Source organism: Numida meleagris, chromosome 14 (assembly GCF_002078875.1).
Source record: "Numida meleagris isolate 19003 breed g44 Domestic line chromosome 14, NumMel1.0, whole genome shotgun sequence".
NCBI lineage: Eukaryota > Metazoa > Chordata > Aves > Galliformes > Numididae > Numida > Numida meleagris.
The window spans coordinates 3,369,728-3,395,871 of record NC_034422.1 but is presented as its reverse complement, the minus strand read 5'-3'; the positions used below and the strand labels follow the sequence as shown (position 1 = coordinate 3,395,871).

General features: G+C 38.0%; 1 protein-coding gene and 1 long non-coding RNA gene across 5 annotated transcripts; both read right to left on the bottom strand.

Annotated features, from left to right (window-relative positions):
- LOC110406176 lies at positions 328–9,151 on the bottom strand. 2 transcript variants are annotated; one of them, XR_002443315.1, is made up of 4 exons: positions 6,282–9,151; positions 5,022–5,141; positions 764–874; positions 328–602 (listed from the first exon to the last, which is right to left on the bottom strand). It is a non-coding gene; the product is annotated as an uncharacterized LOC110406176 (long non-coding RNA). The 2 variants fall into 2 exon arrangements; XR_002443314.1 differs by having other exon boundaries at positions 328–5,141.
- Positions 10,214–26,144, bottom strand: STX2 (syntaxin 2). Of its 3 annotated transcripts, none has more exons than XM_021412533.1 (11): positions 25,824–26,144; positions 21,149–21,220; positions 20,794–20,893; positions 20,124–20,198; positions 18,679–18,752; positions 18,374–18,482; positions 16,164–16,237; positions 15,916–16,053; positions 14,412–14,522; positions 13,765–13,813; positions 10,214–12,280 (listed from the first exon to the last, which is right to left on the bottom strand). In XM_021412533.1, exons 1-11 carry the CDS (start codon positions 25,851–25,853, stop codon positions 12,189–12,191), a joined length of 924 nt encoding a protein of 307 aa, XP_021268208.1. In that variant the 5' UTR covers positions 25,854–26,144; the 3' UTR covers positions 10,214–12,188. The 3 variants fall into 3 exon arrangements, with proteins under 3 accessions (XP_021268208.1, XP_021268206.1, XP_021268207.1); XM_021412531.1 differs by having other exon boundaries at positions 13,686–13,813; positions 25,824–26,136; XM_021412532.1 differs by lacking the exon at positions 13,765–13,813 and having other exon boundaries at positions 25,824–26,133.

The following is a 26,144-nucleotide window of genomic DNA, read 5'->3' as shown; positions in this document are numbered from 1 at the left end:
GCCGCTTCCCGCCCTTTTCGCTCAGCACATCGCTGCACGGCCGCTTCCCGCCCTTTTTGCTCAGCACAGCGCTGCACGGCCGCTTCCCGCCCTTTCCCCTGCACCTCGCGGCCCCGCAGTCGTTGCTCTCCCGCCTCGCGCCGCCGCCTGAGGTGGCCCCGCTGCGCGCGGAGCTCTGAAACAGTTCATTTTGTCATGAGTGAAAAGAGTGAGAAAAATTGAATTAAACTGTGATGTGTCATACCTGCTAAATTTGCACATGAGTATTTAACAGGCAAGTTGCTTCTGTTAAACATTAAGCTGTTGAGTAAACGGTGCAGTAAGAAGTTTGAGAGATGCCAAACACTTAAGTGTTTATTGATTTTTTTTAAAAGCAATTTTTATGTGCTTGTATTTGCTGAAGAGAGAAGCACTGAGAGCTCAGGAGAGCTGGTCAATTAGCAAATGGAAAAGAGGAGACAGAATAAACATCAGATGAACTTCCCGACCACTGATGCCCCCCAGCGTCACTGGAAAAGCGGTTCCTCTGGGGGTAAACGGGGTGCTCTGTCTCAGCTGCAAGAGAACCTCGAGAATATCTTCACTGCTTCCTTTATCTAAAACTGCGGACAGAGGAGTAGTTTGTGCTAGACCATAAAACCAAAATACTCATACCAGGGAAGCAAAATTGATTGGCCCCTGATTCGGGCCAACGCCATGAGAGCTGCTTCAGCAATTGGCAGTAAGGCCACTGAAAGGCTTCACACACGTAACAGTCCCTTACCTTGATGCTCTTAGGAGTTACTGAGCTACCTTTCCGTCTGCTTCTGTCCTCAGGTCGGAAGTGTGGAAGCTTTTCCGATGTTTGTTTTGCTTTCCTGTTGCCCTTTCTGGACTGTGGAACATAATGCGTCACATCTCGTTAAAACACATTGCAACACATCTAAAATGTCTCAGTGATTTGGCTGGTATTATATAAATTTGCTCTTGCATAGTAAAGCACAAGATTCAAAGTGCAGTCTTGAAGCTGAAGAAGGCCGATGGAACAAATTAAATGTGCCCTTCACTCAACAACTGACTATACAGTATGTTTGTGGCAGAGCCCAGTCACCAGTCCCGTGTCTGCACAGTGCTCAGCATAGTGTCAAGAGGGCTAGTGCTACGAAGTGATAGACTCGGCACCATTGCAAACCAAATTATAAGTGATATTATTAGAAGCATTTTGCTCCTTGCATGGCATTTTGTCTATTTTTCAATCCTAGGAAGAAGCTCATGTTGGGTCTACGTAAAGTGGCATTACTTCATCAGATTACTCTAGCAAAAGAGTGCATTTTCTGCTACATCCCTGGAATTAAGGAGGATAAAGAACCACAAAGTGTGGGACCTTTGTTCTTTCTACTGTTACCCAATTCAGAATGACAGGGTACAGAGTAAATACGTATTATTATTCGTTGTTATTTGAAGTGTACTAGAGAGCTTAGCATGGATTGCTTTTTTAAATTACAAGATACTGCTGAAATCACACAAACTTTACAGTGTGCTTCACTCAATATGAGCAAGTCTTGCATCATTGAGCTTGAAAGCCTAAACAAACATCAAGCAGCTAGGGAAATGGCCTTATACCATATTGCTCAGTTCACTGTAGTTCAGTATTCTTTCAGGAAGGTTGATCCCTCTTTCCTCTGCTTATGTACATTTAAAGGAAACTTCATAATGGAGGTTCCTGTTGTCACTCACTCTGCATGCTGTCTTACAAGCACTAGTGAAGCAGATGTCATTTTACTTTATTAACATATAATCTAGGATAACTTAGGCTGCTCCCAAAGGGTAAACTAAAGTGATCTGTTTTTCCAAACACCACTATCCTTATTTTCATCCTTTCTCTGCCAATCTTGAGTCTGGCTGTCTCTATTTCATCAGCATGACTTGGCATTTTGTACCATTTGGGGAGTGGATTTCATATTAGGAAAATTTGGACCTCTCTGCAGAAGAGGAAGTTGAGTCAATTATTTTCCCTAACGCTCTAATTTCTACCAGAATACAGTAGAAGGAAAAAGCAGCAAAACAAACCAAATATAAAGGAAAAGTGAATTGTTTCTAATAAAGCAGATAGCTGCTTGAGTTTGAAAAGAAGCCTTCTAGTAGCTGTTCTGCAGTCACTCTTTGTGAACCAAAGGTGGTCATTAGAACCACTCATACTACAAACGCAAACCATCTGTCACAGTTTTAGCTTTCATGATTCCTGCTAGTTATAGCCCAGGACAATTGGGAGGAATCCAGAAGTCCTTTCTGAACAATGAATGCAGCTTTCCCTCCTCTTGCACTCTCTTTCTTTCTTTACTTGACATTTTGATAGTGGGAAACAACATCTCAAAAGACACTGAAATGGAAGAGGTAGCAAATATATAGAATAAATGTACACATATTTGAGAGATGAGAGCATAGAACTGTATACAGAGGAAGTTACTGCATGTAAAGGCATTTTGATGAGAATTTTAAAAAAAACTTTTCCGGAAAGTTATTGCAGGACACTGAATAAGACCATTTATATCATCCATGCAGGAACTGCAAACAAGTATGAATACCTTTTCTTTACTAGACTGCTGTATAATAAAACCAGATTCAAAAGAGAAATAAAGCTGAACAAGGTCTTGGCTAGGACCAGAGCTGGCTGCAGGCATAAAGCTGGCACAGCTCACTGTGGCTGCTGATGGTGAGGGAGGAAGGGAGATAATGCCGATGCTAATGGGAGCAATCTGCACAGCAGCAGGGTTGGCACTGACATCAGGTACTACCACCACAAGGAAAAGCAAAATGAAGGTTTGCTCAAAGGGAGCTGCTACTTCCCAGCCTTGCCCATAACTTCTTTCCCCCTTTCTCTTCCTATAGCTTATTTCACCGTCCAAGAGTAGGGGAAGAAAAAGGAAAACCATTTTCCTATCCTAGCTCCCATTTCCAAACCGCTAATGTCCCTGAATCCTCCCTTCCTCACAAAGCTGTTGGCTTTCTCTCAAACCGCAATAAATCATTCATTTAAATAAGAACATCACATACATTTTTATTTATTTAAAAAAGCACTATTCTACACAACTCAGTTGTTTTCCTTTTATATGTTACTATATTGAGTGGCAGTGCTATATGCATCAATGTGTAAGCTCAGAACTTAAAAGTTTATCATAGATGGCAATTAACCAATACTTCTTTAATCACAAAAAATATATTGTAACGTAATCAAAATAATTTCAGATTTACTTTCCCGGTACTAGATGATAGGGAAGTCAACAAGAGCACTTATTTGTGTCCGAGTATAAAAAATGCTCAATGGAAAAAGCAAGAAAAGCATCCTGGCCCACAAGTCTGTGAGTCATCCTTTATAGCACATGCTTGCTTCTAGTTTAGCAATGAACCAACTTAGATGAGAAAAATGTAGAAAGCCAATCTATTAGCTAAACCCAAGTCTGTTGTATATAGGTTCTGAATCCAGCTGGATTACAGGGCAGCAATGGGGCTTTGCCTTTATTTTCTTCAAATTCACTTGAAGTTTACAATAATCTCCACTACTTCTCAGGATTAAAAACAAAAACAAAAAAACCACATATATCAGCTGTAATTAAAAGTACATATCAACACTTGCTGAATTTTATCTTCCTATGATTTTACCTGTTCTTTTGTACTATGACTAATTTGTTCCACCTTTTTATTTCCCTCATATTGCAAGGAAAATCTCCAAAATACTCTGGGGGAAAACCGTATAAATGGGGACTCTGACAAAAGCCTTATGAACAGCTCCAGAATCAAGTGAACAGAAACGTGCCCAGCTGTCATGCTCTGGGTCTGCACGGAACATCAGAGCCATTCTCCCAACTTGTCCTGGCAGAGTGGGTGACCTGACCGTGTGGTATCAAGTTTTCAGGCACAGGGCAAGATTACTGTAACCTAAAATTAGCCTCCAAAATTCATACATAGGCTGTCAATTATCCAACCATTTCAGAAATGCAGATCACACATTATGCTACTAAATAACTTCACAGTCCTTTGTAGGAACTTGCTACAGTCATTATAAGGGTTCTGAACCAAGTTTTAGGTGACTATTTTTTTTTTTTTATAGTCTTGTGAGCAGTATCTGTAGGTTAAAAAAAGCTTTATATTGTAGGCGTAGGCTAAATGTACTCTTCTACACATGCAAATTAATTTATTTAAAAAATGGATGTGCCGCTTCGTAGGCAGTTTAGAAAGCAGAGACTTTTTAATGTGGGGAATGTGAGAAGGAACTGCAATTATTCTAACAATAAATGCCTAAGAATGTATTGATGAGGGTCATGAGGATATCAAGTGGGTAACATAACTGAATACAGATCCACCAGGCATTTTGTGGAAACAATTTTGCAATGCCCTTCGGCAAACCCAGAAGTCAGAGAGTACATACTAAACTAGAATTCTTAATATGAATTATTTGTTGTGGAGATAAAAACATTTCCTCAACAGAGATGAAAGAAAGAGGGACAGATTGAAAGAGTAGCCATAGCCTCCTGGGCCTGTGAGCTTAGGCTTTAACCATGATCTACATCTCACTTCAGACTCACCAGGGACATCAAGAGGGCACCTCCTGTCAGAAGCTTCACAAGCTCTAGAGCAACTCTTCTTTCATACAAGTATATGATTTCAGGCACAGTGTATCCAAAATAGCCCACCTTTGTAGTCAGATCAGGTGTGCAAGTGTTATACTGTTACTGCTCACAAACAAGGTACTTTCTGACCTACCCTTTCTAAGCTACATACCAAGCAGTAGGGTTCTTCTGTTTTAATTAGTTTGCATACTAATCCTATAACAGAAAGCCTTTTGTTAACAAGGCTTCGTATAGCTCTTAAAATATATATACATTAAGAGTTTAATAAAAGTGCTTATTATATACATTTACTTATAATATCACACCTCAAAAAAAGGAAATAATATAACAATAACAAGAAAACAACCAACAAGAAACACCAGGCAAGTTTTCAAACGAGTTCTGACATAGCCTAGATTGGAAAAGGTTACTCACTACTTTGTCTTCCTCTTGATCTTTAATCAAGGACTTAGCTGCCTTTGGAAATGATTGGTTTGACTTGGGGGAATCCAGTACAGAATTGCCATGATCCAGAATGTGACTGATAGCTTTCTTCTGTAATAAAGGGGAAAAAGTGGCTTGAGAGCATTTCAACTCCCTGGAGAGAAGCTCACATTGGCATATACAGGTCTTCTGACTTAATCAAGTCAGACAGTATCATTTCACTAGTTACAACTTCAAGGCAACAGACATATTACTCAAATATTTCTCCTTTCCTTTCTCAACGCCTTTGTTCTCTTCCTTCCAAAACATTCATGGCCCACCTTGTGTCTTTAATCCAAGTTTTGGGGAGGCTGGGTCAGCGTTCTCAGTTGTATTGCAAATGAGTAGTCACAGTGTTTTTGACCCTTTGAAACTAGAACTTTTTGTACTAGCCACTGAGACATATATGACTCCTATATGTAAGTAACAGTTAACACCCACAGTGAGCAATGTAATTCTTGACACGTTTGTACAGAGGAATTCACTACTTAAATGCACTATTTTAAAATTTGATTTCACAGTGACCAAGCGAAACAGAACACCATATTGCTTAATGTGCTCTTTGGAATTTTAACTTCTACCTTACTCTGCCATGGTTCTGTTTCTGTACATTTAAAATATATTCCAGCATAATTAAAATATGCTTCTGCTTAGGCTGCATATCTGCCTCAAAGTAATCAAAGGTAAGTATAAGATCAGCTGCCCTTTGCAGCATCTCTCCAAGTCGATGGAAAGATTCCAACAGGAGTCGATTTGACTCTAAATAAACTGCCAGCAGACAAACTCCAAGCCCGTGGAGCCTCTCTGGGATTAACATTCGTATTGATTTCTAAGCATCAATGACTACATCATCTGCCCTACTAATGTGGAGTAGCATCACTGCACATAGCGAGTCTGTGCTTCATTGGTGTACCAAATTAAGATAAAGCCTGTGACAAAAGATGGATCTCCTTGGGGACCATAACGTTTAGGCATGTGCTTAAGCAGAACTGTCTTATTTTAGCAGCAGGTTCACGAATGCTTATGAAAATACTAGTGAAATATTTATTAGCTGCTAAAATACTAATGATGTTCTGCATTTTTTATAGACAAGTGAGTAAAGCTCTTAAAAAGAAACAACTTATACTTCAAACAAAATTAAGGAGTCCCTAAATGAAAGTAAACTCAAACTTTACCTGTAAAGAGATAAACAGTAGCAGAAACCTTACTTACTGCATTAATGCATATGTTACCATGTAGCAGTGCTACTTCCAAGCCACAACACAGCCCTTCAGAGGTTCAGCTTCGATTCACCCCGCATTTATGTTGTTCTGCACTACACTGAAGGGTCAGAGAAGCCTGAACTTAAAAGCCTCCTACTCCAGCTGAAGGGAGCAGGTGATCCTCGTGTGACAAACGACATCCAGAACAAGGGCCCATACTTGCACATAACAAACAGCTGTGACAGTTTTCCAAACAAAAATGTGCAAAGTGAATATAGAGGAAATTGAACAGTAGTACTCTGAATTATTGAAAGGCTAGCTATGCAGAACAAACATAATTAAAGGGTCTCATTATCTTCTAAGTAATCATTGTAAATAATGCTTTGGATAATTACTTCATTAGTTTTCAAAACACTGGCTTTTATTCTCCTCTGAGATTCCATCCACTAACTCTAATCTGAACAAACTGCCAAAAGGGAAAATCAAGAGCATGTGAGCTGGAAATGCGATGTTTAAATCTGCATGAACTTAGAACCAGGCTGTTTTTTTTCCCTCTACAGCTTTTCAGAAGGTTAAAAGCTGTTTGATTTTTCATCTATGTATTTTTTTTTCCTCAGCTTGCTTTCAAGTTAGATTCAGTTAGATCAGTTTCCTAGCAGCTATATTTACCCTTTTAAGATGGTTGGCAGCCATGTGGATAAAACTAAGATCAGTCCCTATCGTCAGTAATTGTCCTTGTTTAGTAGGCATGCATACCATTGCTTTTCCTCACTACAGATACCATGAAGTAGATTCACTAATAGAATAGACAGTGCCTCTAAAAGCAATGGCATCAACAGAAGGAAAGCAGAAGACCAACGGAAGAAATTGGAAGAAACTTTAAGACCTGCAGTGAGATGGCTCAAAAGCTAAGGAAGTCTGCATTTTGGGAAGTATCTCTTTTTCAACAGCATTCTGTGAGTACTGCCAGCAATTAAAACAATGCCATGAAGAAGTGGCAAATATTTCCCTGAGCAGGTCCCAAGTAGGTGTGCTGCACTGCAGAAGGCTGCTACTTCAGAGTCATAGTAATTTAAAAGGCCTCTGCCAGAAGTCCATTAAATAAAGTAGCAAGAATAAAACATCTGCAGAGCAAGTTAGTCATCATTCAATCATTTAGACAGAAAAGACAAGGTAGAAAAATCAGCAATAAGAGAATTAATTTTCAAAAAGGTGATTACTTAAATTTTGAAAAGGGAGATCAGCAGAAACCGTATAGTCTACAGAGGGAATGGAGAGAAGTTTTTACAGAGGCTAGAGAGCTAACATTAGATAGATATGCATGCCTAGAGTGCTGCTATATGCCCTGATACAATTCTACAGTATATAAGGATTGCAGTAATAGATATTAAATGTATTCTATTATTGCAAAATTCAGATTTGTATTCAAAATATGTTACAAAACAAAAATTTTCACCAAAAAGGCTAGAATGAAAATGCCTCCCAGATGTTAGTTTCCAATCCCTAATCAGTGCTTATTAAAATAAAAAGTGAACAGTATAGAGGAAAGGGATCTTACTCAATACAAATTCAAATATATAAACTCAGAATACTTAAATCCAAGGAAGCATTCTTCGTCATTGTACTATCCACTGTACTGCTGCCCTGTCAGCATTTACACACATTTTCCACATGATGGAGTATCTGGGGATTAACAGTAAGCCTGCAAGAGTCCATTACAGCAGAAGGCTGGTAAATGTTGACTTGTTTTCCTTTAGTTTACAGTTGTCTTCCTTCCCTGCTTTATTAAGCTATCACCACTTAATAAGATGCTACAATACTTCTGTAGCAAATGCATAAGACATCAACATTGTGAACTTAATAGTCTTGTATGTTTTGTCATCTACCAGCCTCCATGTATGATTTCAGGAATTTTAGATATGATTCCCATAACAAACATATGCAGTGTTAAAAACATCAATGCAGATTACATAACAGCAGAATCAAGATACTAAAAACCTTTTAACTACAGAAAGTCAATAGTTCTGCACAGTAAGACTAGGTTACCTAGCATCGAAGTTGCCTGTAAAGTTCCGTGTAAGCACTGTAAATTTAGAGAGCTGTTATAGAAATGGCCCCTCTACTGAGCCCATCTTCATTCAGACATGTTCTCTAAACTGAGCTGCCCTGTTAAAGTGGTCCAGCTCAGTTTACCAGAGCTAGCATGGGCTGAGCCAATATACTTTCCTGTTCTCTCTGAAAGTTGTATATAGTAAATATAGTTTATTTTCTTATGCATAACCCTTGCTTTCTTCCCAGCCCACAGTCTGCTACATATTGTTAGCAACTCATATCATAACTTGCAGTTCTAAGAGCTATTTACTAACAAACATCAAAATCCTCCTTTCCTCCTTTAAAGAAAGAAAAAAATTGGATTCAAAAGCAGCCAATAATTGAAATCAGAACGTTCTTTAAAATATGCAATTATTTTGTCTCTACTTACCATTTCTGTATACTTCCTTTTTAAAAAAATCTTTGAGAAGCACTTTTGTTCTTCAAAACCTAGTTATAAGCACTTACAAAATGGTCTTTTTATTCCAAAAAGCTGATTTGTAAATGTCACACTACTACCGTGCGTGTGGAAGGACTTTGCATGTTTGACAGAGGTAACTAAAATAGTGACACTGCAACTGAGACAGTTACTGTATGTGACAGAAAAGACTGAGCTGATTCACAGGTGCAAAGGCTGACCCACTGACTGCAGCATGAAGCATGCCCAGTTATTTGTAGAAGTCGCTTAACAAGCCAGATGAATGTATCAAATCAAGTTTAACATTAGGTAACATAACTCTTTAAAAAAAAAAAGAAAAGAAAAAACCCTGAAGGCTTTCTCTTACAATCCACACTAAGCTCAGCTGGCTGCTTCTTTCTGTATTTGTGGCTTCCCCCCCCCCCCCCCCCCAAAGTCAAGCATAACTGCTCAGTTATCTTACAATCAGACAAATTCATCAATTCCCAGCATTTTAGTGCATTGTTATTTACTCCCAAGCACATCTCCGCTGGTGTTAGATTGTTAAATAAGCTAAGAAAATTTACTTCTATATGAAGATAGCATTGAATCAAATTAAACTGATAAGGCCATAGGCATTCTTTCTTAAAAATTCTCTGAAAAAGCTCCCAAGCCACAAAAAGAGCACAGCCAATCTTCCCTCTCAAAGAATATTACACTATTGCTTTTGCTATGGCACTGACCATGGGAAGGTTCCCACCTCAGCATGTGACACTCACAAGCAGGAGAAAAGGCACCAGGAGACAAGCCCCAGTGCGGGCACTGCTCCTCCCAGCCCGTGGGGCTGCAGCTGTCAGCTCCAAGCAGACTGCTTGCTGCTGCTCACCACTGCTGCTGGAGACCAGCAGGCAGGTGAGAGGCAGTAGTGCTGCACACAGCTGGAGGAGAAAGAACAGGTTACACCATCACCTCTCAGACAACACCATTCAATGCCTTGTCAGCAAGAAGCTATTAGAGTGGCAATCTGCAATCTAAATTTTAAATATTTGGAAACACTGACAAACAGTTTCAGACTGTGTTTGAAAAGACACTGGTGAATAACCAGTACACTTGTACATCAAAACTCTGAATCTATTCCAACATTTCCAATTATTTACTAACTGAGAAGCTGGGGCAGGCAAGCAAGGTCATCATTTCAATTCAGTATAGTGAAGATGCACTTCTATAGGGTTTTTTTTTTTTTTTTAAATATATGAATATCTCTATGCAGATACAATTACTCTATTTTTCAGGTTTAATATTTAATCAAGTTATACAGGAATACTGTAAATGAATAAGACACAGCAGTTGTTTGACATGTGTGCTGGTATGCTTTTGCATACCTTATTCAAACACTTACTGGAAATATTCACAAAGGTCACAATAACATCATGAATATAAAAATAGCCACCAGATACTTGCTTAGATAAATTTATTCGTGCATAGGTTAGAGATGTCCTCCTCCACAATATTAACAGGATGAAGAGGTTTATGTGAAAAACAAGGTTTTAAACAGAGGCAGCTATATAACAAAAGAAAATAAAAATGCATGGAGTGACATATTCTAATATCTGTTCTTAGTAGGCAAGGTACTGCATTATCAATTAAATAAAGAAATGAATCAACATGACTGGATTTGGAGCACTATTTTAGATAACCAGCAGCTGCTGAACAGAACTGATCCCCCTCCCCAGCATACTTAGTATCTGTATAAATAATTAATATTTTTTAAAATCTAGAAAACCATAGAACAGAAAATATATTACCTAGAATGATTACAAATGTAACCAATCTTTCCTTACTTTGCATGTAAACTTCCCCACAACCATTGGTGAGCATTCTGGACTTCAAAGTAAAAAAATTTGTTCATTAATGAAGTTAATTTCTTCAAGCAACTTCTTTACGGCTGGCTTGCAAAAGAGAATTTTTAAAATTATTTTTTAATGTTTGACATCTGAATAGCTCCAGCATATTCACAGTATAATTGGACAAAGCAGGAATATTCATACATACAATATATATTGTAAACTTTGCTGAATTTTATGATGTAAAAAAGACTGAATTACATTTTAGTGAATAACTGATCTCAGACACTTCCCATAAAACTTAAGTCCAAGGATTCTAATCTGAGTTATTGCAATTCATGTTATAGTTTAATATTTGGAAACATTGACAAGCATTGTTTTAGATCACGTTTAAAAAGGCACACGCTGTAATTTCCTCTATTTCTCTTACAGTGTAAATATATCTACATATCTACATGGATATTCTAAACAACGAGAAATCAAAAATTCAAGTTACAAATATTTTACACGCAAAATACAAAAATAACTTTTAACATTAAATGCAGTTATTTGGTTACATTTGAAGTCTTACAAGCTTTCAGGTCTTGCAAGCTAGTATTACAACACAGATGCATATATACTAAAACACTTCATATTGTTATATAATACATACATTTTGTAACAAATCAGTGTCTTAGTTTGCATTACGTTTCAGAGTTTTCTGAGTGTTTATTCTTCCCATGTGCTATACTCACACCGCAACATCAGTGAGCTTCTGAAAAAAACCAAATCTTAACTTGGGTATATTGAAGCAAGTATGATTTTTGTCATTCATACGAGCAATAAGGCTAAACTGATCCATCAGATTTGTTTGTATGAAGACTATTTGTAAAATTATCTGCTGAAGTTCAAATTTTGTGCTTTATATCTGTATTACTTCTACCAGAAAACATTTTTTAATATAAAGACAAGGAAATATTTAAAGCAATTATCCATAGTCATATAGAAAAAAAACTGCTAAGTTTTTTAAAAAAGTCTTTGCTTTTCAACGTGTAATGTAGGAGGCAGACCGGTACATATCTAAGTGGTCTTTTTGGAACAAAATATTTTTGCACTTGCTGGAAATAATTTTTAAGTATTAAGCTTAGGCAGGTTAAGGTGAATAAATATATTTAAAGGCATAGCTACATCTCAAAAAAATGTTCACAGGAGTGCTAACTTAGAAGCAGCAATGGCAAGGTTATAAAATTGTGATTAGAATTATAATAGTAGGAATAAAAAAAATCCAAACAGTCAAAACTCAAGTATCTTTACTCCCTATTTAAACTGTTTGTAACACTGAAATACGAAAGCATCCAAGTTGCTTTAGTTCAAAACAATTAAAAGCAAGTTTCAGTCTTACTGTAAATGTATAGTTTATGACAAAAAATATACATAACCTGGTACATTCCAATCTTCATTTATAAGTAAACATTAAGAGTGACTTTATTTTCATTTTAGCCATTAATAATAGGTCATCATCACGTATCCATGTAAGGTATTTTCTATCCAAAGAAGTTTGGTTTTACTGAAGATATCTTCTGGAGCTTCTGAAGGTTTGTAGCTTTTAGAATATGCCTGCTACGATAGTGTTGTTGCTAGGATAACTCCAAGTATCAGAAGTAATACAGTTACACATATAATTATGAATATCAATTTCTGAAAAAAAAGAAAAGTTAAGATTGAAGTATCTAGTCAGATACAGAACTACTTAAATATCTGCATACCCACAGCAAATTAGTAACACTGCTATCTATCCTAAGTGCTTGGATTTTCTTTCTAAATAAAACTTACTGCCATGATTTCCTATTGTTAGTCATTCTTTTCTAACATACATAGTCACAGTTACTAGGTAAGCTACCTGTGTAACAATTCTGTATTTTTGTTTTGAGAATAATTATTACCCGTATACAACTTCTGTAAATACAATTACATATAGAAACAACCACAACAGCGAACATCTACTTATCAAAGTCAAGTCAAATATACTAACACTGCCTCCGGCTGCCCTCCTTGGATAAATATTTGTAGCCAGCTCAAACCTTTGCAATTGCACTCAGGGGAATTGAACAAAACATCACTAGAAGCATTGTACAGTTAACAGCTCAGAAGAGCTTCACAAAAATTAAAAGGTTCTATGAATATGCATAAAGGTGCAACATTAGGTCATGTATTTCTATCAGCAACAATACAGTAAAGCCTGTTGTCGGCACAAACACCAAAGGGGACAAGAAACTCCAACTTAGTGTCAAAACTAAAAAACTTTAATATCAAAATGGTGTTAGTACAGACAATGGGATTCCTGATTAGCTGTCTGAAATGACATACTCCCTCATGGTACTTCATAAATATTTTGAAGAACACATAGATAGGAAGTTGAGTTTCTTCTGCATTCAAAAGCGTTAATTGCTATTATCTCCTTAGCCTAGCTAGATGTTATTACAAGAAGAAGATTAGTATAGCAAAAGTCTGAAGATTGAAAGAATTCTCACATTTACAGCCTCTAATTCAGGTTTGAATCTTTGCAGACTTATTCTTACAAATACACAGTCACATGGTTTCATTTGGTCTACTATTAATACGAGAGCTTCATTTTAGGATGTTCTGCAAGGCAAAATAGCCAGCTTTATGGCTGCAGACACCTACTTCAATGCAAGCTCCGTTTAAAACCAGAGAAAATCACATCTGACAAAGTTCCAAGTGCAACTAGTAATCTGTATCTTAGTGCAGGCTGTTTGTTGATGTGAACTTGAAAGATATTAGAAATTCAAAGGACTGAGACAATAAGCTGTGGGTTTTTTTTTTTCCTCCTCAGTTCATTTTGTGTTTAGAGATCTTAAGGAGCATGACTGCGATCTGTAAATTTAGCAATTCACCACTAGGTGTCAGTTTTCAACATCTACATGCATGGAACTGTTACAGCATGCAGAGAGGGAGGAGTCACCAATTAATCTCAAATTTGCCCCCCCTCCCCTCCAGTAGTAACTGAAAACATATTAAGGGTTAGTATACCAAGAAGTTACCAGAGCAAAATAAAAGCAAAATTAGTTGATTAGTTACTTACTGCCACACTGGCAGGAAGTCATGCATGCTGAAGTTATCCAAGCATCATCGAATACCAACAGACAAACCAATAATTAGACCAATTACGACAATCAACACCACTGACACAATGATAATAATCCACATTTTCTGTCAAAAACAAGGTATTATTTTAATATCAAGCACATTAAAACTTGTATTTTCAATTTTTAAAAGTCAATTTTTAGATCCACATACATTTTTAAAGCCTGCAACATTCTCAAATTGAGATAACGTTTTCTCTATACTTCTGTATGTACAAGAATAATCATTTTTGAACAGTGTTCACAGGTAAGTTACTGTGATTAATACCTATATAGCAATCAAAAAGGAAAAACACAGCTTACAAGTATGTAAGTGGGTTCTTCTGGCACTTCACTATATTTAATACAACAGGTGTAAGAATAAAAGGAAGTTCCCTTCTCTGCTAGTAATGTCAGGTTTTAGTATTAAAACTATCATACAAATTCACCACATTGTTTTGGTTTGTGAAATCCTTTGGTAAATCTTCCTCTGTCATATACTAATTTATAACAAAAATATTATCATCCAATGTTTTCTAAGTTTAAATACCTAATCTTCAAAAAAAGTAAAGTACACCTATTAATTCTACCTGAATACAGCAAAACAGTTCAACTAAAACTGAAGGCTGCTTAATGGCATGCAATGTTAACACGCTGACTCAAACAGTTACAAGAAGACCACATACCCTTCGTGCTTTACTTTGATATTTAACAGCCTTCTTTGTCTCTTCTTTAGCATGCTCCACGTAATCTGTTGCATTCATCACATTCTTTTCTATGTTGTTGATCATTTCACCCTTAAAATTAAATGTTGAACAAAAAAGTTTATTATTGGCATCTGAGGATCCCTGTTCCATGAATCTGAGAAAAAAAGCTATAGAATATCAATATTATTTGAATCAAAAATATTTTACAACATTAGTGGCAGTCATTTTTTGTGCTTTGATATGCAATGGAAAAATGGGAATGAGAAGCAAGGGCTCGAAGATCTAAACAAAGAAGTGACATTCACGGGCAAAGGAGGCGTATTTCTCTGTTACGAAGGAACAAACATTGACTGGTAAAACATACCTCACATTCAAAGGTATGTTTTCAGATGTTCAGTCTAAAACTGACATACTAAAGGTCAGACATCTCTGATGTGCTTTCAAGTGGGGAGAGATATTGACTATTTTGATACAAAGTCTAATGGTTATCAAAAAAAACCAACCCCACACATACAGTAGTAACTTCAGGAAGCAAAATACAAAGTTGAGTGTTTATAACATCAATATATAAATTCAAATTAATTATGATGATGAAACTTGGAAATGAAATGGAGGATTGGTGAAAAGTAACAGTAAATCTATTACCTGCATTTCTGTCCATCAGAAGAAATAATCAGCAGCAGTAAACAGCAAAGCATTAAAGAATGATGCACAAGTAATTTTTTTTGTTTAGTTCTAGTTCATTAGGAAATGACTACCAGTTTTTCCTGCCTATATACTTAATAATAAAACAACACAAGACTTTAAAACAAAACTCAATTTAGAAAAAGGTCCTTTTCAGGAAAGTTTCCCTCCTGAACATAATTCCTCTCACTTTCTGGCAGAAATAAAAAACCTTTAAGAACTGAAGTTCAATATTTTAGTTAGATAATACGTATTTAAAGACTGCAAATATAACAAGTTTACACACACCTCAAGTTAAAGTTCATGAATGAGTGACAAACTGAATGACTTGTCAACTGATCCCTTTACATTTTTGCTTGTTGTAACAAAAAAAAAAATCACACCTTTGTATTACAGGCAAGTTGCAAAAATCCTGTCTACATTTAATTCTAACAAGTCACCATATCTGTGAGAATCCTAGATTGCCACAACAATAGCCAGTATTCCAGGACAGAGCTGTTCTTAAACACACATAAAACGTTCAAGCATGTATTGCAATACCAGTATGTAGAAGAGGAAAGTATACTTAAGATACTAACTGCCAAGTAAGTCCACACTTAGTTATCCAAAGCACGTACTATCAGTACATCTCTATTGTGCATTTATTTAAAACAAAACAAATTTTAGTGATTAACTTTCATATATTCTAATTGTGGTCCAAAAACACTAAGAAACATCTCTATTACTTCTACATATTTCTAAAGATGAAGACAAAAACCCCGTCTCACTTAAGTAAACGTATTTTAATGGGTTCATTTACCTGAGTCTCAACAAACATAGCCATGTCCATAAACATTTCATGTAGTTCCCGTATACTGGACTCCAGTTTCATAATATCCTTGTGCCGTGACTCAATTTCATTCAGAGCTTGCCTAGTTATTTGGGAGTCCGATATAATCTTTGGTAGAACAAAAAATACGGCCTTAAGTACTGAAGCACTGACACACATTTCTAAATAGCAGAACAAACAGAACAGATGATAGACGTGACTGGACCAGAAATACATACGTCAGAAGTGAAAATTGAAGGATTACCACTCTCTAACATTTCTTCCAGTTCCTCATCAGTGGTGGTCTTTCCAGCTAGAATAAACACAACAGTACTTCATGTAACATCACATATTAACGAATAAAATTTTGCAGAAGGATAACAATTAAGAGAAAATTCTTGTATTGTAGTTCTTCAAGACAAAAAAAAGCAGTACATAGCCATTACCACATATGAGGGCCGCTCCAAAAGTAATGCTTCCTGTTTTATTATATTTGCCCACAATACCAGAGGCAGATGTTGGTGGGATGGCCGCACAGGCTAAACCTCCCTGCCAGTATTCCATTATGTCCATTACGTGAAAAACGGCAGCAGAGGGGACAGCCTGACAAAATGGCATTTGACAGGGAAGTGCATATGGAGCAAAGGTGTGTCACTGAATTCCTCCATGTGGACAGAACTGCACCCACTGACATTCATGGATGCTTGCTGAACAGGGAGGCAGAGGATGGTGAATTTCAGCAGTGGCAACAGTGGGTTACCTCCACTAGTACAGATATCTATGAGTGCTGCATCCTGTTCAATGTGGGCAAAAAACACACAGCTAATAGTGCTAACTATCATGAAAAGTAGTGTTTTGTAGCTGAGAATTTGCTCTACCAATAGCGTTATTGTGCTCTTCGTATCTGTTGTAGTTTCCACAGAAATAAATAAGAGGCATTACTTTATGTAGTGCCCTTCTTACTGTCCTGTATTTAAAAAACAGAAAATATGAAGAAGTAGTCAGATAACAAATGTGCTAGATTCAAAACTAGGGTGAAGAATTCTTGATGATTCTTTTGGTCAAATTGAAGAATTTGATCGGAAACATTTACAGCGCACATCTGAACCCAGCTGGGTGTTCTGCAGAAGGAAGAACTCAAGATAAAGAGTATTTACATAAAATTCAGTATTTACCTATGCAATCAAGTTGCACTGACACCTGATCTGTTCCCTCCCTCCCACCAGGCACTGTGGCAAGGGATAGAATCTTTACAGAAATTAGACTGTAACACCTAACACTAGGTTACATTCAAATCCCACATAGAGAAGATTACTACCTACAGACTACCTCCATTTTTAGTTTTCATAATTCACCTAACAACTTACGTTGTTTACTATTGCATGTTTCCTGTTGCAGTGGTAAGACAAAAGCAAGTGTCTTGAGTTACATTGCATATTCATGTGATTTGTATTGTACACAATATATACAGATATTCAACTTATTTTACATGGGAAGATGAAGGATTTGTATTAGCTTATATAACTCTATCCTATCAGATAGAAATTACAGTTTTTATGTTAATGACATTAATACCCAAGAATGCTGCAAATCCTCCTTCAATATTTTTAGGGAGGAGGAAAAGCTAAAGGATTAAATCAATGTCATTATGAACTAATTTGAAAGAACCATGTACTGAGATATTAGGGTCCCTTCCCACAGAAGCACGAGCAAAGAATTTAACTTGCCAAATAAACTACACAGAAATGCTGAATTAAATCATACTCAGTGTGCAAGTCTAATGAAAAAGAAAGGAGAAGCAGATGATAAGTTAAATCTTACAATTTGCTAACTTTTCTGTTTGCATTTTTCATTAAATATATATATATTTGACTTTAGAGGGAATATTCAGAAGTCTAACTTTAGCTACAAGGTATTCTGGGTGTTTTGGATATAATCCGAAATAGATGCTGTAGGTCAAAGTTAGGTGCCTTTCCGAATCAACAGTTATCAATAATGAAGAAAGATCAATAATGAAATAAGAATGTGAATCATTCAACAAATGATTAGAGTATGTCTAGTGTTAGTACTGATTTTACTGCAGCTGAATTTTCAAAAAAATAAACAGGTTCTTATTGATAGAAACAGCACAGCATGAGAACAGATGACCTCCTGATTATGTATTTGGATGGCTTTTCTTAACAGCCACTATAGAATACATTCATTATCTTGAAAACAGCTGTTGCATGCAACCTTAATGTCTCCTTTACAAGACTTAAGCTATAAGAAATAAAGGATTTTTATTTCTTAATCTGTAATAGAAATATTTCCTCTCCCATTTACATGCTTCAAGAAGCCAAGGTGCGTGGTGTTTAGCACCACCTTTAAGTAATAAGAAAAAAGGGAGGAATAATAAAACAATTAAGTATTTATTTTATTTATGTTAACAAAGCATATTGAGGTCACTTACTTATCTCTAATTGTCTCTGTATCCGACCTTTGCTGCGTTCTCGAAAGAGAGTTTGGGTCTCGTTGTATTCCGTCATGACCTCCACAAACTTGTGAGCTAACACAGAATGCTGTTTTTTTTAGGATTTAAAAATGTGCAAAAAGGTTTATTTTTTCTTAATAGAGCAAATATGACTGTACAACAATCAAAAATGGTACTGAAATTTCAATAAAACAGAACGTGGAGTTCTGAAACAAGAAAGTGAAACTTATTCTCTGATTAAGTAACATCCTTTTATTTTCTTTAAATTTGAGAGGTTATCATACCTGAGTTTTTCTTATCCTGAGATCCACTGATGTTCGATTCGCATTTTCACCCTGATCAAAGCTTTGTTCAATAGCTAAGAGCAAATACAAGAATATTGTGAATCAACAGAGTAAACAGAGCAAATTAGATAATGTAAACTGAATAGTGCAGCTCAAAGTTGTTTTGTAAACGCTACATACTTTTGTCACATACAACTCCACATGAACACGCTTAACTTCTCTTGCATGCACATTGTCAGTATGTGTGTGTGGTGGTGAGGAGAGGGATGAGGAGCGAAATTCATATCTATTTTAAATAACTTTTATAACTTTTCTATTTAATTACTGTGTACAGATCTTAAAGCAGTAACTACTTCAATACCTTTTGTAGAGTCACACTAATATCTATTTACTCTGGGGGCAGCTCAAAAAAATCTAACAAAATAGGTTGCTTTTACAATTTAAGTGATAAACACCATATTCTACTGTTTAGAGAATAAACGCATACAGTAATTGCAATCTAGTAATATTCAAACGGTCAACGTACTTTAAAACTTATGCTGATGAGGTAAAGGAACACCTCTGGGGAAACTCACAACAAAATTACTTGGCCTAAAGAAATTTAAAATACAACAGATGCTATAGAGCAGTTTCTGACGTGGACATTTGTCACACAGACCACCTTTTTGCAGCTGATCTTCTCCCAAAACAGCATTTCAGTCACAGAATAAATTTCTACAGACAAACTACTTTGCATTTGCTAGGTTATTTCTGCAAAGGAGCTCTTTGCCCTGACCAGGCAGGCTGTGCTGAGACCTGCTATTTTTCAGCTACGAAGCTTGCTAGGGAAGGATGAAGTAAAGAATAATGTAAGTGACATTAGCTGCACATCAGTTGGCAAGAATGGGGAAGTTTTTTTATTTTCTGAAGGTTTAACAATAGGAGAATACAGATATTGCAAAAACACATAATCAGGGTTCCAGTACAACACTGACATCATGGAGCAAGACCTTAAGCAATGAGGAGGAAGCACTACAAGAATGGGAGAGATGGATTAAGGTCCTGATGGTATGTATTAAAAAAAAAAAATAAGAGCACACAAAACTTATGGAGATAGAAGCCCTTATCATCGTTCATTGCACTTATCTGCTTCGATACCAACAGCAATTAAGTAAGTTGAGTTATAGAACTCAAAACCATGTAAGACCCAAATCTGTGTCAACACTCACGCAAAAAGTTGAAAGGTTATATTCAGGGCTCAACAATTAAAACAATGAATTATTTTCTTAAGTTTTTCTTAAGATTTGGGGACCAGCTAGCAAGAGCTGGACAATACAATGTACAGATACATAAGAGAGTTAAAGGTTATAAATTCAGCTGCAATGCATTAAGTCTGTAACACTGTTACTGCTAGCATCCTGAATACATTACAAGCGATGGCAGTTTTACTTCTCCCCACAACTTACCTTTCAACCTGGCTCGGATTTTATTAGCGATCTTCTTTATTTCCTCATTTAATTCTTCAAGTTCCTCTTTCGTTCCTTAAAAAACAAACAAACAAACACAACAGTGCAGAACTACTGATGACCGACAACATATCAGAAAGTTTCCTTCTCAAAAGACATTCAAGTAATCTTTAGACATTACCTATGGCTAGCAATGTCATTACAAGTGATGTCATGTTCCTACACAGTACAGATGTATTATTGCATTTGTGCTTAAAATTGTGCTCTATTAGATGTGTTAGCAAAGACCATGATTTTAAGCATTCAGATGAACACTTCATTAACCAGAGGATCACTGATTCTATGACTTAAAACAAAAAAAAGCAATTGGCAAAAAGCACTCTGAAGAATACACACATACCCATCCACAAATAGGGAAGATATGGGGAAAAAGAACTAAAAACGGAAGTTCCATTTTCAACAATCACAAAAATCAGTTCCACAAGAAACTATTCCACAGAAGTCCCTCTACATCTTTTCTTCCCAGTTCACTGAAACACGCCTACAAGCATAGGCATGCCTTGAACTAGGAAGCGTTGAAAACAACTGCTGAGTTCTAGTTTGACATCAAATTTGTTTGTTTTAGCTTTCTAGTCACACATCCTTGATATCTAGAACAAGTGATACTCACTCCCTTCAGGATTTGGGGCTGACAAGATAATGCTGTGCTGTTTTTTCACTTCTTCCACATTTTGTGCTATTTTTGCTATGTTATTTCTAATTTCTTCAACCTAGAAGAAGAGAAACATGTCAACGAAAGCATTAAAATAATCACAGGTCAAGTTGTTGGTTGTTTTTAACTTTTGTATTTATGCGCCATGAAAAAGAATCCAGGAAAACACTGAGGAGGGGCTGCATGGCACGCAGGAAATCACATTCTAGAGCCTTCATTATTTGTTAACACAGAACCTTAGAGAAATAACAGAAATTAAGAAACACAAAGAAAATTTTAAGTCAAGTATAGCAAAAAGAATGTAAAACTTTACCTGTTGGAAAAAGTCATCCATAAAATGGTCTTTTTCAACAATAACAGTCTCTCCATCTTCATTTCCTTTACACTGTAAAAGGTAACAAAAATCTGTTAAAACTCAGGATACTGTTTTGACACAACTAAGGTTTCTTCCATATTGCTTCTGCATATAGATTTTTGTCAGCAGTCTGGTAAGTTGGGAGCTGTTCCTCTTCTGAGGACTGCAGTCTAAAAACAAATAAGCAGAGGTCAAAGACTACTACCTAACTACTATAAAACTGGGAAGCTGAAGCACGTCCTCCTCTGTAAACAACTCCAAGACAGAACCAGTCTATATGAGATCTTACAGTTTTCATTCCCTGTCATAAAAAGTATTAAAATACAATTTTGCATATAAATGTGTAAGTTCTCTCACTGGGTAAAGAGATTCCCACAGTGAGTCTGACATGAACCAACAAATAATATCCAGTTTCACCAGTACGGAGACAGTACATGAAATCCTCACAAAGAAACGCTAAGACGGGTGTTGGTGACCTTCTGACACATGAGGTAAGGATCCAAACACTGAAAGCTAGAACAAAGAGCTATCAACAGCTACTTACTAGTTTCACCCTTGGGTGCTTTCAAGGCTGCTATTCCACACCAATTTCGAGATAACTGAGTTACGCTAAACATCCATGCATTACATAATGGATAAATCCTTGGAAGGGGAGCCAGCAAAGCAGCAGCTCCCGGTGATGGCTCTCGCAGATTTCCAGAGCACTCAGCCCAGCGCATTCCCTGAGTGGCACTTCCCTACACGATGAGTCAGCTCAGCACAACATGTGGTTCTTGATATTAATAGATTCAAATTCGGTCAAGGGAAGAGAGCCACGCATGACAGAAGTGAAGAGTTCCAGTTTCGTGTTCTCTAGTTCCCTCTGTACAGGACAGACTGCTTGAACTGCACTGAGTCAAAATTAGAACAAAATTACCGTATCGTACCACAGACAATGGATTATCACCTTACAAAGACAAATTACAAGATAGGTAATATTAAAGGATTTTCACATTCAAAATGTGTATTTCTTGCAAGCCTCTCTGCCTTAGATCTTCTAACACCTGCTTCCTGCTCCCAAACACCAGCCCTGTTCCCCAATAAGCCTTTTGCTTCCGATTTTATTTAATTAGATATGTGTTACTTCCGTGATAATTCTGCAATTTGATCTAATGTCAAAACATTGCTATTATCTAAGGTACATTCATTGATGGTTTAAGCATAAAATCTGCTAGAGGTACTCTAAATCTTCAAGGAAATTTTTCATTTACTTTCATTCACTTTGTGGCAGGTTGTTTTTTTGTTTCTTCTTCCCCTGCAAAGTCAAGGAGTCCATTCAGCACCATAATAATATTTTTGTCAGAAATCATCTGGTTTTTATGCTCCATAGGAGCCACAGTGCCCCAAGTGAAAGAAAAGAATTGAGATGTTACTGCCCTCCTGGACCATTTGCAATTCAATGTCACATCCCTAGAGATTATTGGTAGTTACTCCTTCTGGAGACATGACTGCTGTGACTCAATATTAAAGAAACCATCCTTGGAGACTATAACAAATTAACAGCCTTGCTTAATAAAATGAGAGGAAGTCTATGCCCAGAAGAAGTCACTTAACTTTTACTCATATCAAAGACCATGGCACTGAAAAGCTACCAGACAGAAGTCAACAATGAGCTATATTTTAAGAGATGCTTAATTTCATCATTTACATAAAGAACACCTTCTGCATACATTTACTGAGTAAAAAATGTTTTCTAATTATTTATAAGGAAATTATTTAGATAGTGAAATGAAAATAATGAAAATAGCATCGGTTACAAGATTAAATGTTAGCTTTTTCTTTGGCCAGATCTTATTAAAACACCAAACACCTGAGCCAATCTTAACCAAACAAAAGATACAAAATCTTGCTCCCAAGTCCCATCTGTACAAGAGCAGCAGCAACGAAGCTGAGCTGCAGCATCAGGCAGCCTGCAGTCTGTGCCGTATACACTTCACCTTCACGTTTGGTTGCAGTGACGTGAATGACAGATGAATTGGCTCTCTACAATTTGTTGAAAGATTTATGTACTGTCTACTTTGAACATCAGCACTGGAAAGATACCTGATGACTTGTCAACCTGTGTTCTTTATGTTCTTAAATCATCACATACCTAAGACAAAGCTTATTCACTAACTCTTCAACTGAAGTGACACGTTCTTTTGACAAGCACACAGTCCATCCAAGATGAAGTTTAGCACAAACGCAATCCTTCTACTAGGCCTTATCTCCATAGAATAAGCACTATTACAAAAAGAACTGATAAAAAAAGCCTGTTGCTAATGCCAACAGCAAGCTAATGGTCTGTTTGCAGCTCTAACCTTGACCTTGGGATTGAAATCTGGGCCACACACATCTAACATTCAGACTTACAAAATACATCAAGTTTCTTCAAATCCAGATACTTGGGCAATACTATTTCTCTCAGCTCCCAGCTGAGATGGGATGCTTTATTCAACTTCTAACATTTCACATGCCTTTCATAATGGCAGAAATAAGGCTAGCTTGAGAACCCTTACCAAATTAATTACTGAATTTTGAAACAGAACAGACTTTTTGGTTTAAAAATTACTTTTACTAGCCCTGAATTCTATTCAAAGTTACTCTCAGTCTAGATCATGAGCTGTATTCTTCTGTCAGGCTGCAAAGAGAAGTGACCATCACCACCCCAATGAGTCAGAGCCAACCTGCTGACAGACTGGAGCAGCATGCTGCAGGGAGAGCAGCTCCAGGGGCACAGCTCCACCACACCCATCCTACCCCCACTCTGAGAATGCAGCAGGTGCCTAGCTGCTGTCTATGCACAACTTATAACATCTTCAAAAATTGCTCAGAGAACTTACAGGCTAAATTTTGCTGTCTAAAGTTATTTGGGATAGAAAAAAACCACACCTGAGGGACTGCAAATACCAGATTCACAGCTGGCCCTGCACACCACAGCTTTACACACGCACTCCCACATAATTCACAGAACTGAATGGCGTATAAGGAAGCAATGCTCAGGACACTGTAAATCTTTATGGTTGCCTGTTCCAAGTAACTCATTACCTTTGTTGCACAAGTAACCTTTAGCTCGTAAAAAATACTACTTAATGCATTTTTATGCGCTCTAGAGTCACTTGGTTTATCTAGTCTGGAGAAAAAGGAGACTCTGAGTTGACCTCCTTGCTCCCAGTAACTTACTGAGGAAGCAGGGGGGGGTGCTGGGCTCTTTTCTCAGGGAACCAATGTCAGGACACACAGGAACAGCACAAAGCTGCACCAGGGAGGCCTGGATCAAACATTAGGAAAAAGCTACTCACCATGAAGGCGGCCAAAGACTACAGCAGACAGCCGGGCACGGTGGTCAATGCCCCATGCCTGTCAGCTTTCAGGTGGCGTTTGGATAATGCCCTTAATGCTTTAACTTCCGGTTAAAACTGCAGTGGTCAGGAAGTTGGACTAGATCTTTGTAGGTCCCTTTCACATGGATTATTCTGTTTTCCATATAAAAAGTGCATTTTTTTTTTGAAAGACTGATTTTTATGTAACATTCCCCACATTAAAGTTGAAGTCTTCCAAGCCGCTTTAGATACTTATTAGAGAATTTCATATTCCAGAGGTGTTGTTCCAGGTGTCATTGAATTTATAGGCACCAGGCTTTCCCCTGACCCGCAACAGTTTCTTCAAACCACACCAGTGTTTCAAGAGATTCTTACACCTCAGAGCATCAGGTTGCTCCTTTTCTGACAGCCAAGGAGATCTATCAGGCAGCTGGCAGGTCCAACACCACACTAAGGATCCCATCTTCTAAAGAAGGCATGATTAGCTGGGAGGAGGATGCAGTATTAGCTGAAGGCTATAGGAACTGCATGCCTGTAACAGTTTCTTTCTCCAGCATGTATTTTAACACTGTTTAACTACCAAATACAATGTGTTAACAAGAATTTCAAAAAGCTACAACGTTATATCTTAATAAATCACAGGCACTGACAAGTAGTATTTTCCCCTCCTTATAAAGAAGGCTCAAGAAAAACATTACTACTTTTAATAACATGCAAACTTAAATTTCTATTTCTTCTAAAAGAAATACTGCGCTTAACTAAAAAGGGAAAGTATATACAATATACGCTGGCGTTCACCATTTCTATTTGTTTTCAGATTAGAAAAAAGTGAAAAAACCATGCAGGAAAACTTTCATTTAAACCAGACCACATCCTGTTGATGAGCGGCATCACCGCACCTCCCTCTAACTACCCCATTTGCTTTCCCAGAACACCGTTTCCAGAGCACAAGTAAGGGGAAGGAAGGGAACGCGTAAACACGCCAAGCTTCCATTTTGTAAACACGGGCGAAATAAAACCTGCAGAGAGCTGAACCGACGCGCTGCTGGCTACACGTCTCCAAAGCACGCTGCGGGCAGCGGGCACCCACAACTCCGCCCCGCGCTCTATCCCGCACAGCGATTCCACCCGCACCGCAGGGCAGGCGGAAGGCGCCCGGCACGTCCGGAGCCCCGCGGCCTAAGGAGCTCCCGCCCCGGGGGCGCGCTCGTGCCGCTGCCGCAACGCTCCGGGCCGCGCGCCCCTCCCCGACCGTTACATCCCGCGGCCATAGCGGCCCCCGCCGCCCTCACCTCTGCCAGGTCAGCCAGCCGGTCCTTCATCCCCGAAGCGCCTCAGCTCCTCGCCGAGCGCCGCTCCCGAAGGTCCGCTCAGCCCTCGGCCGCCGCCGCCCCGCTCAGGCCGGGCCCTGCGCTCGGGCCCCGCCCTCCTTCCGCGGTGCGAGGGGCAGCGGCCGCGACCCCTCCCCACACGACGTCACGACAAACCCGGGCCCGCAACGCGCACGCGCCCCCCGCGCCCCGGGGTGAGGCGACTCTGCCCCGCGCACGCGTACTCGCGCCCCCGGCGGCGCCCACTGCAACGGAGAGCCCGCCTCGGCTCTGCTGACGTCA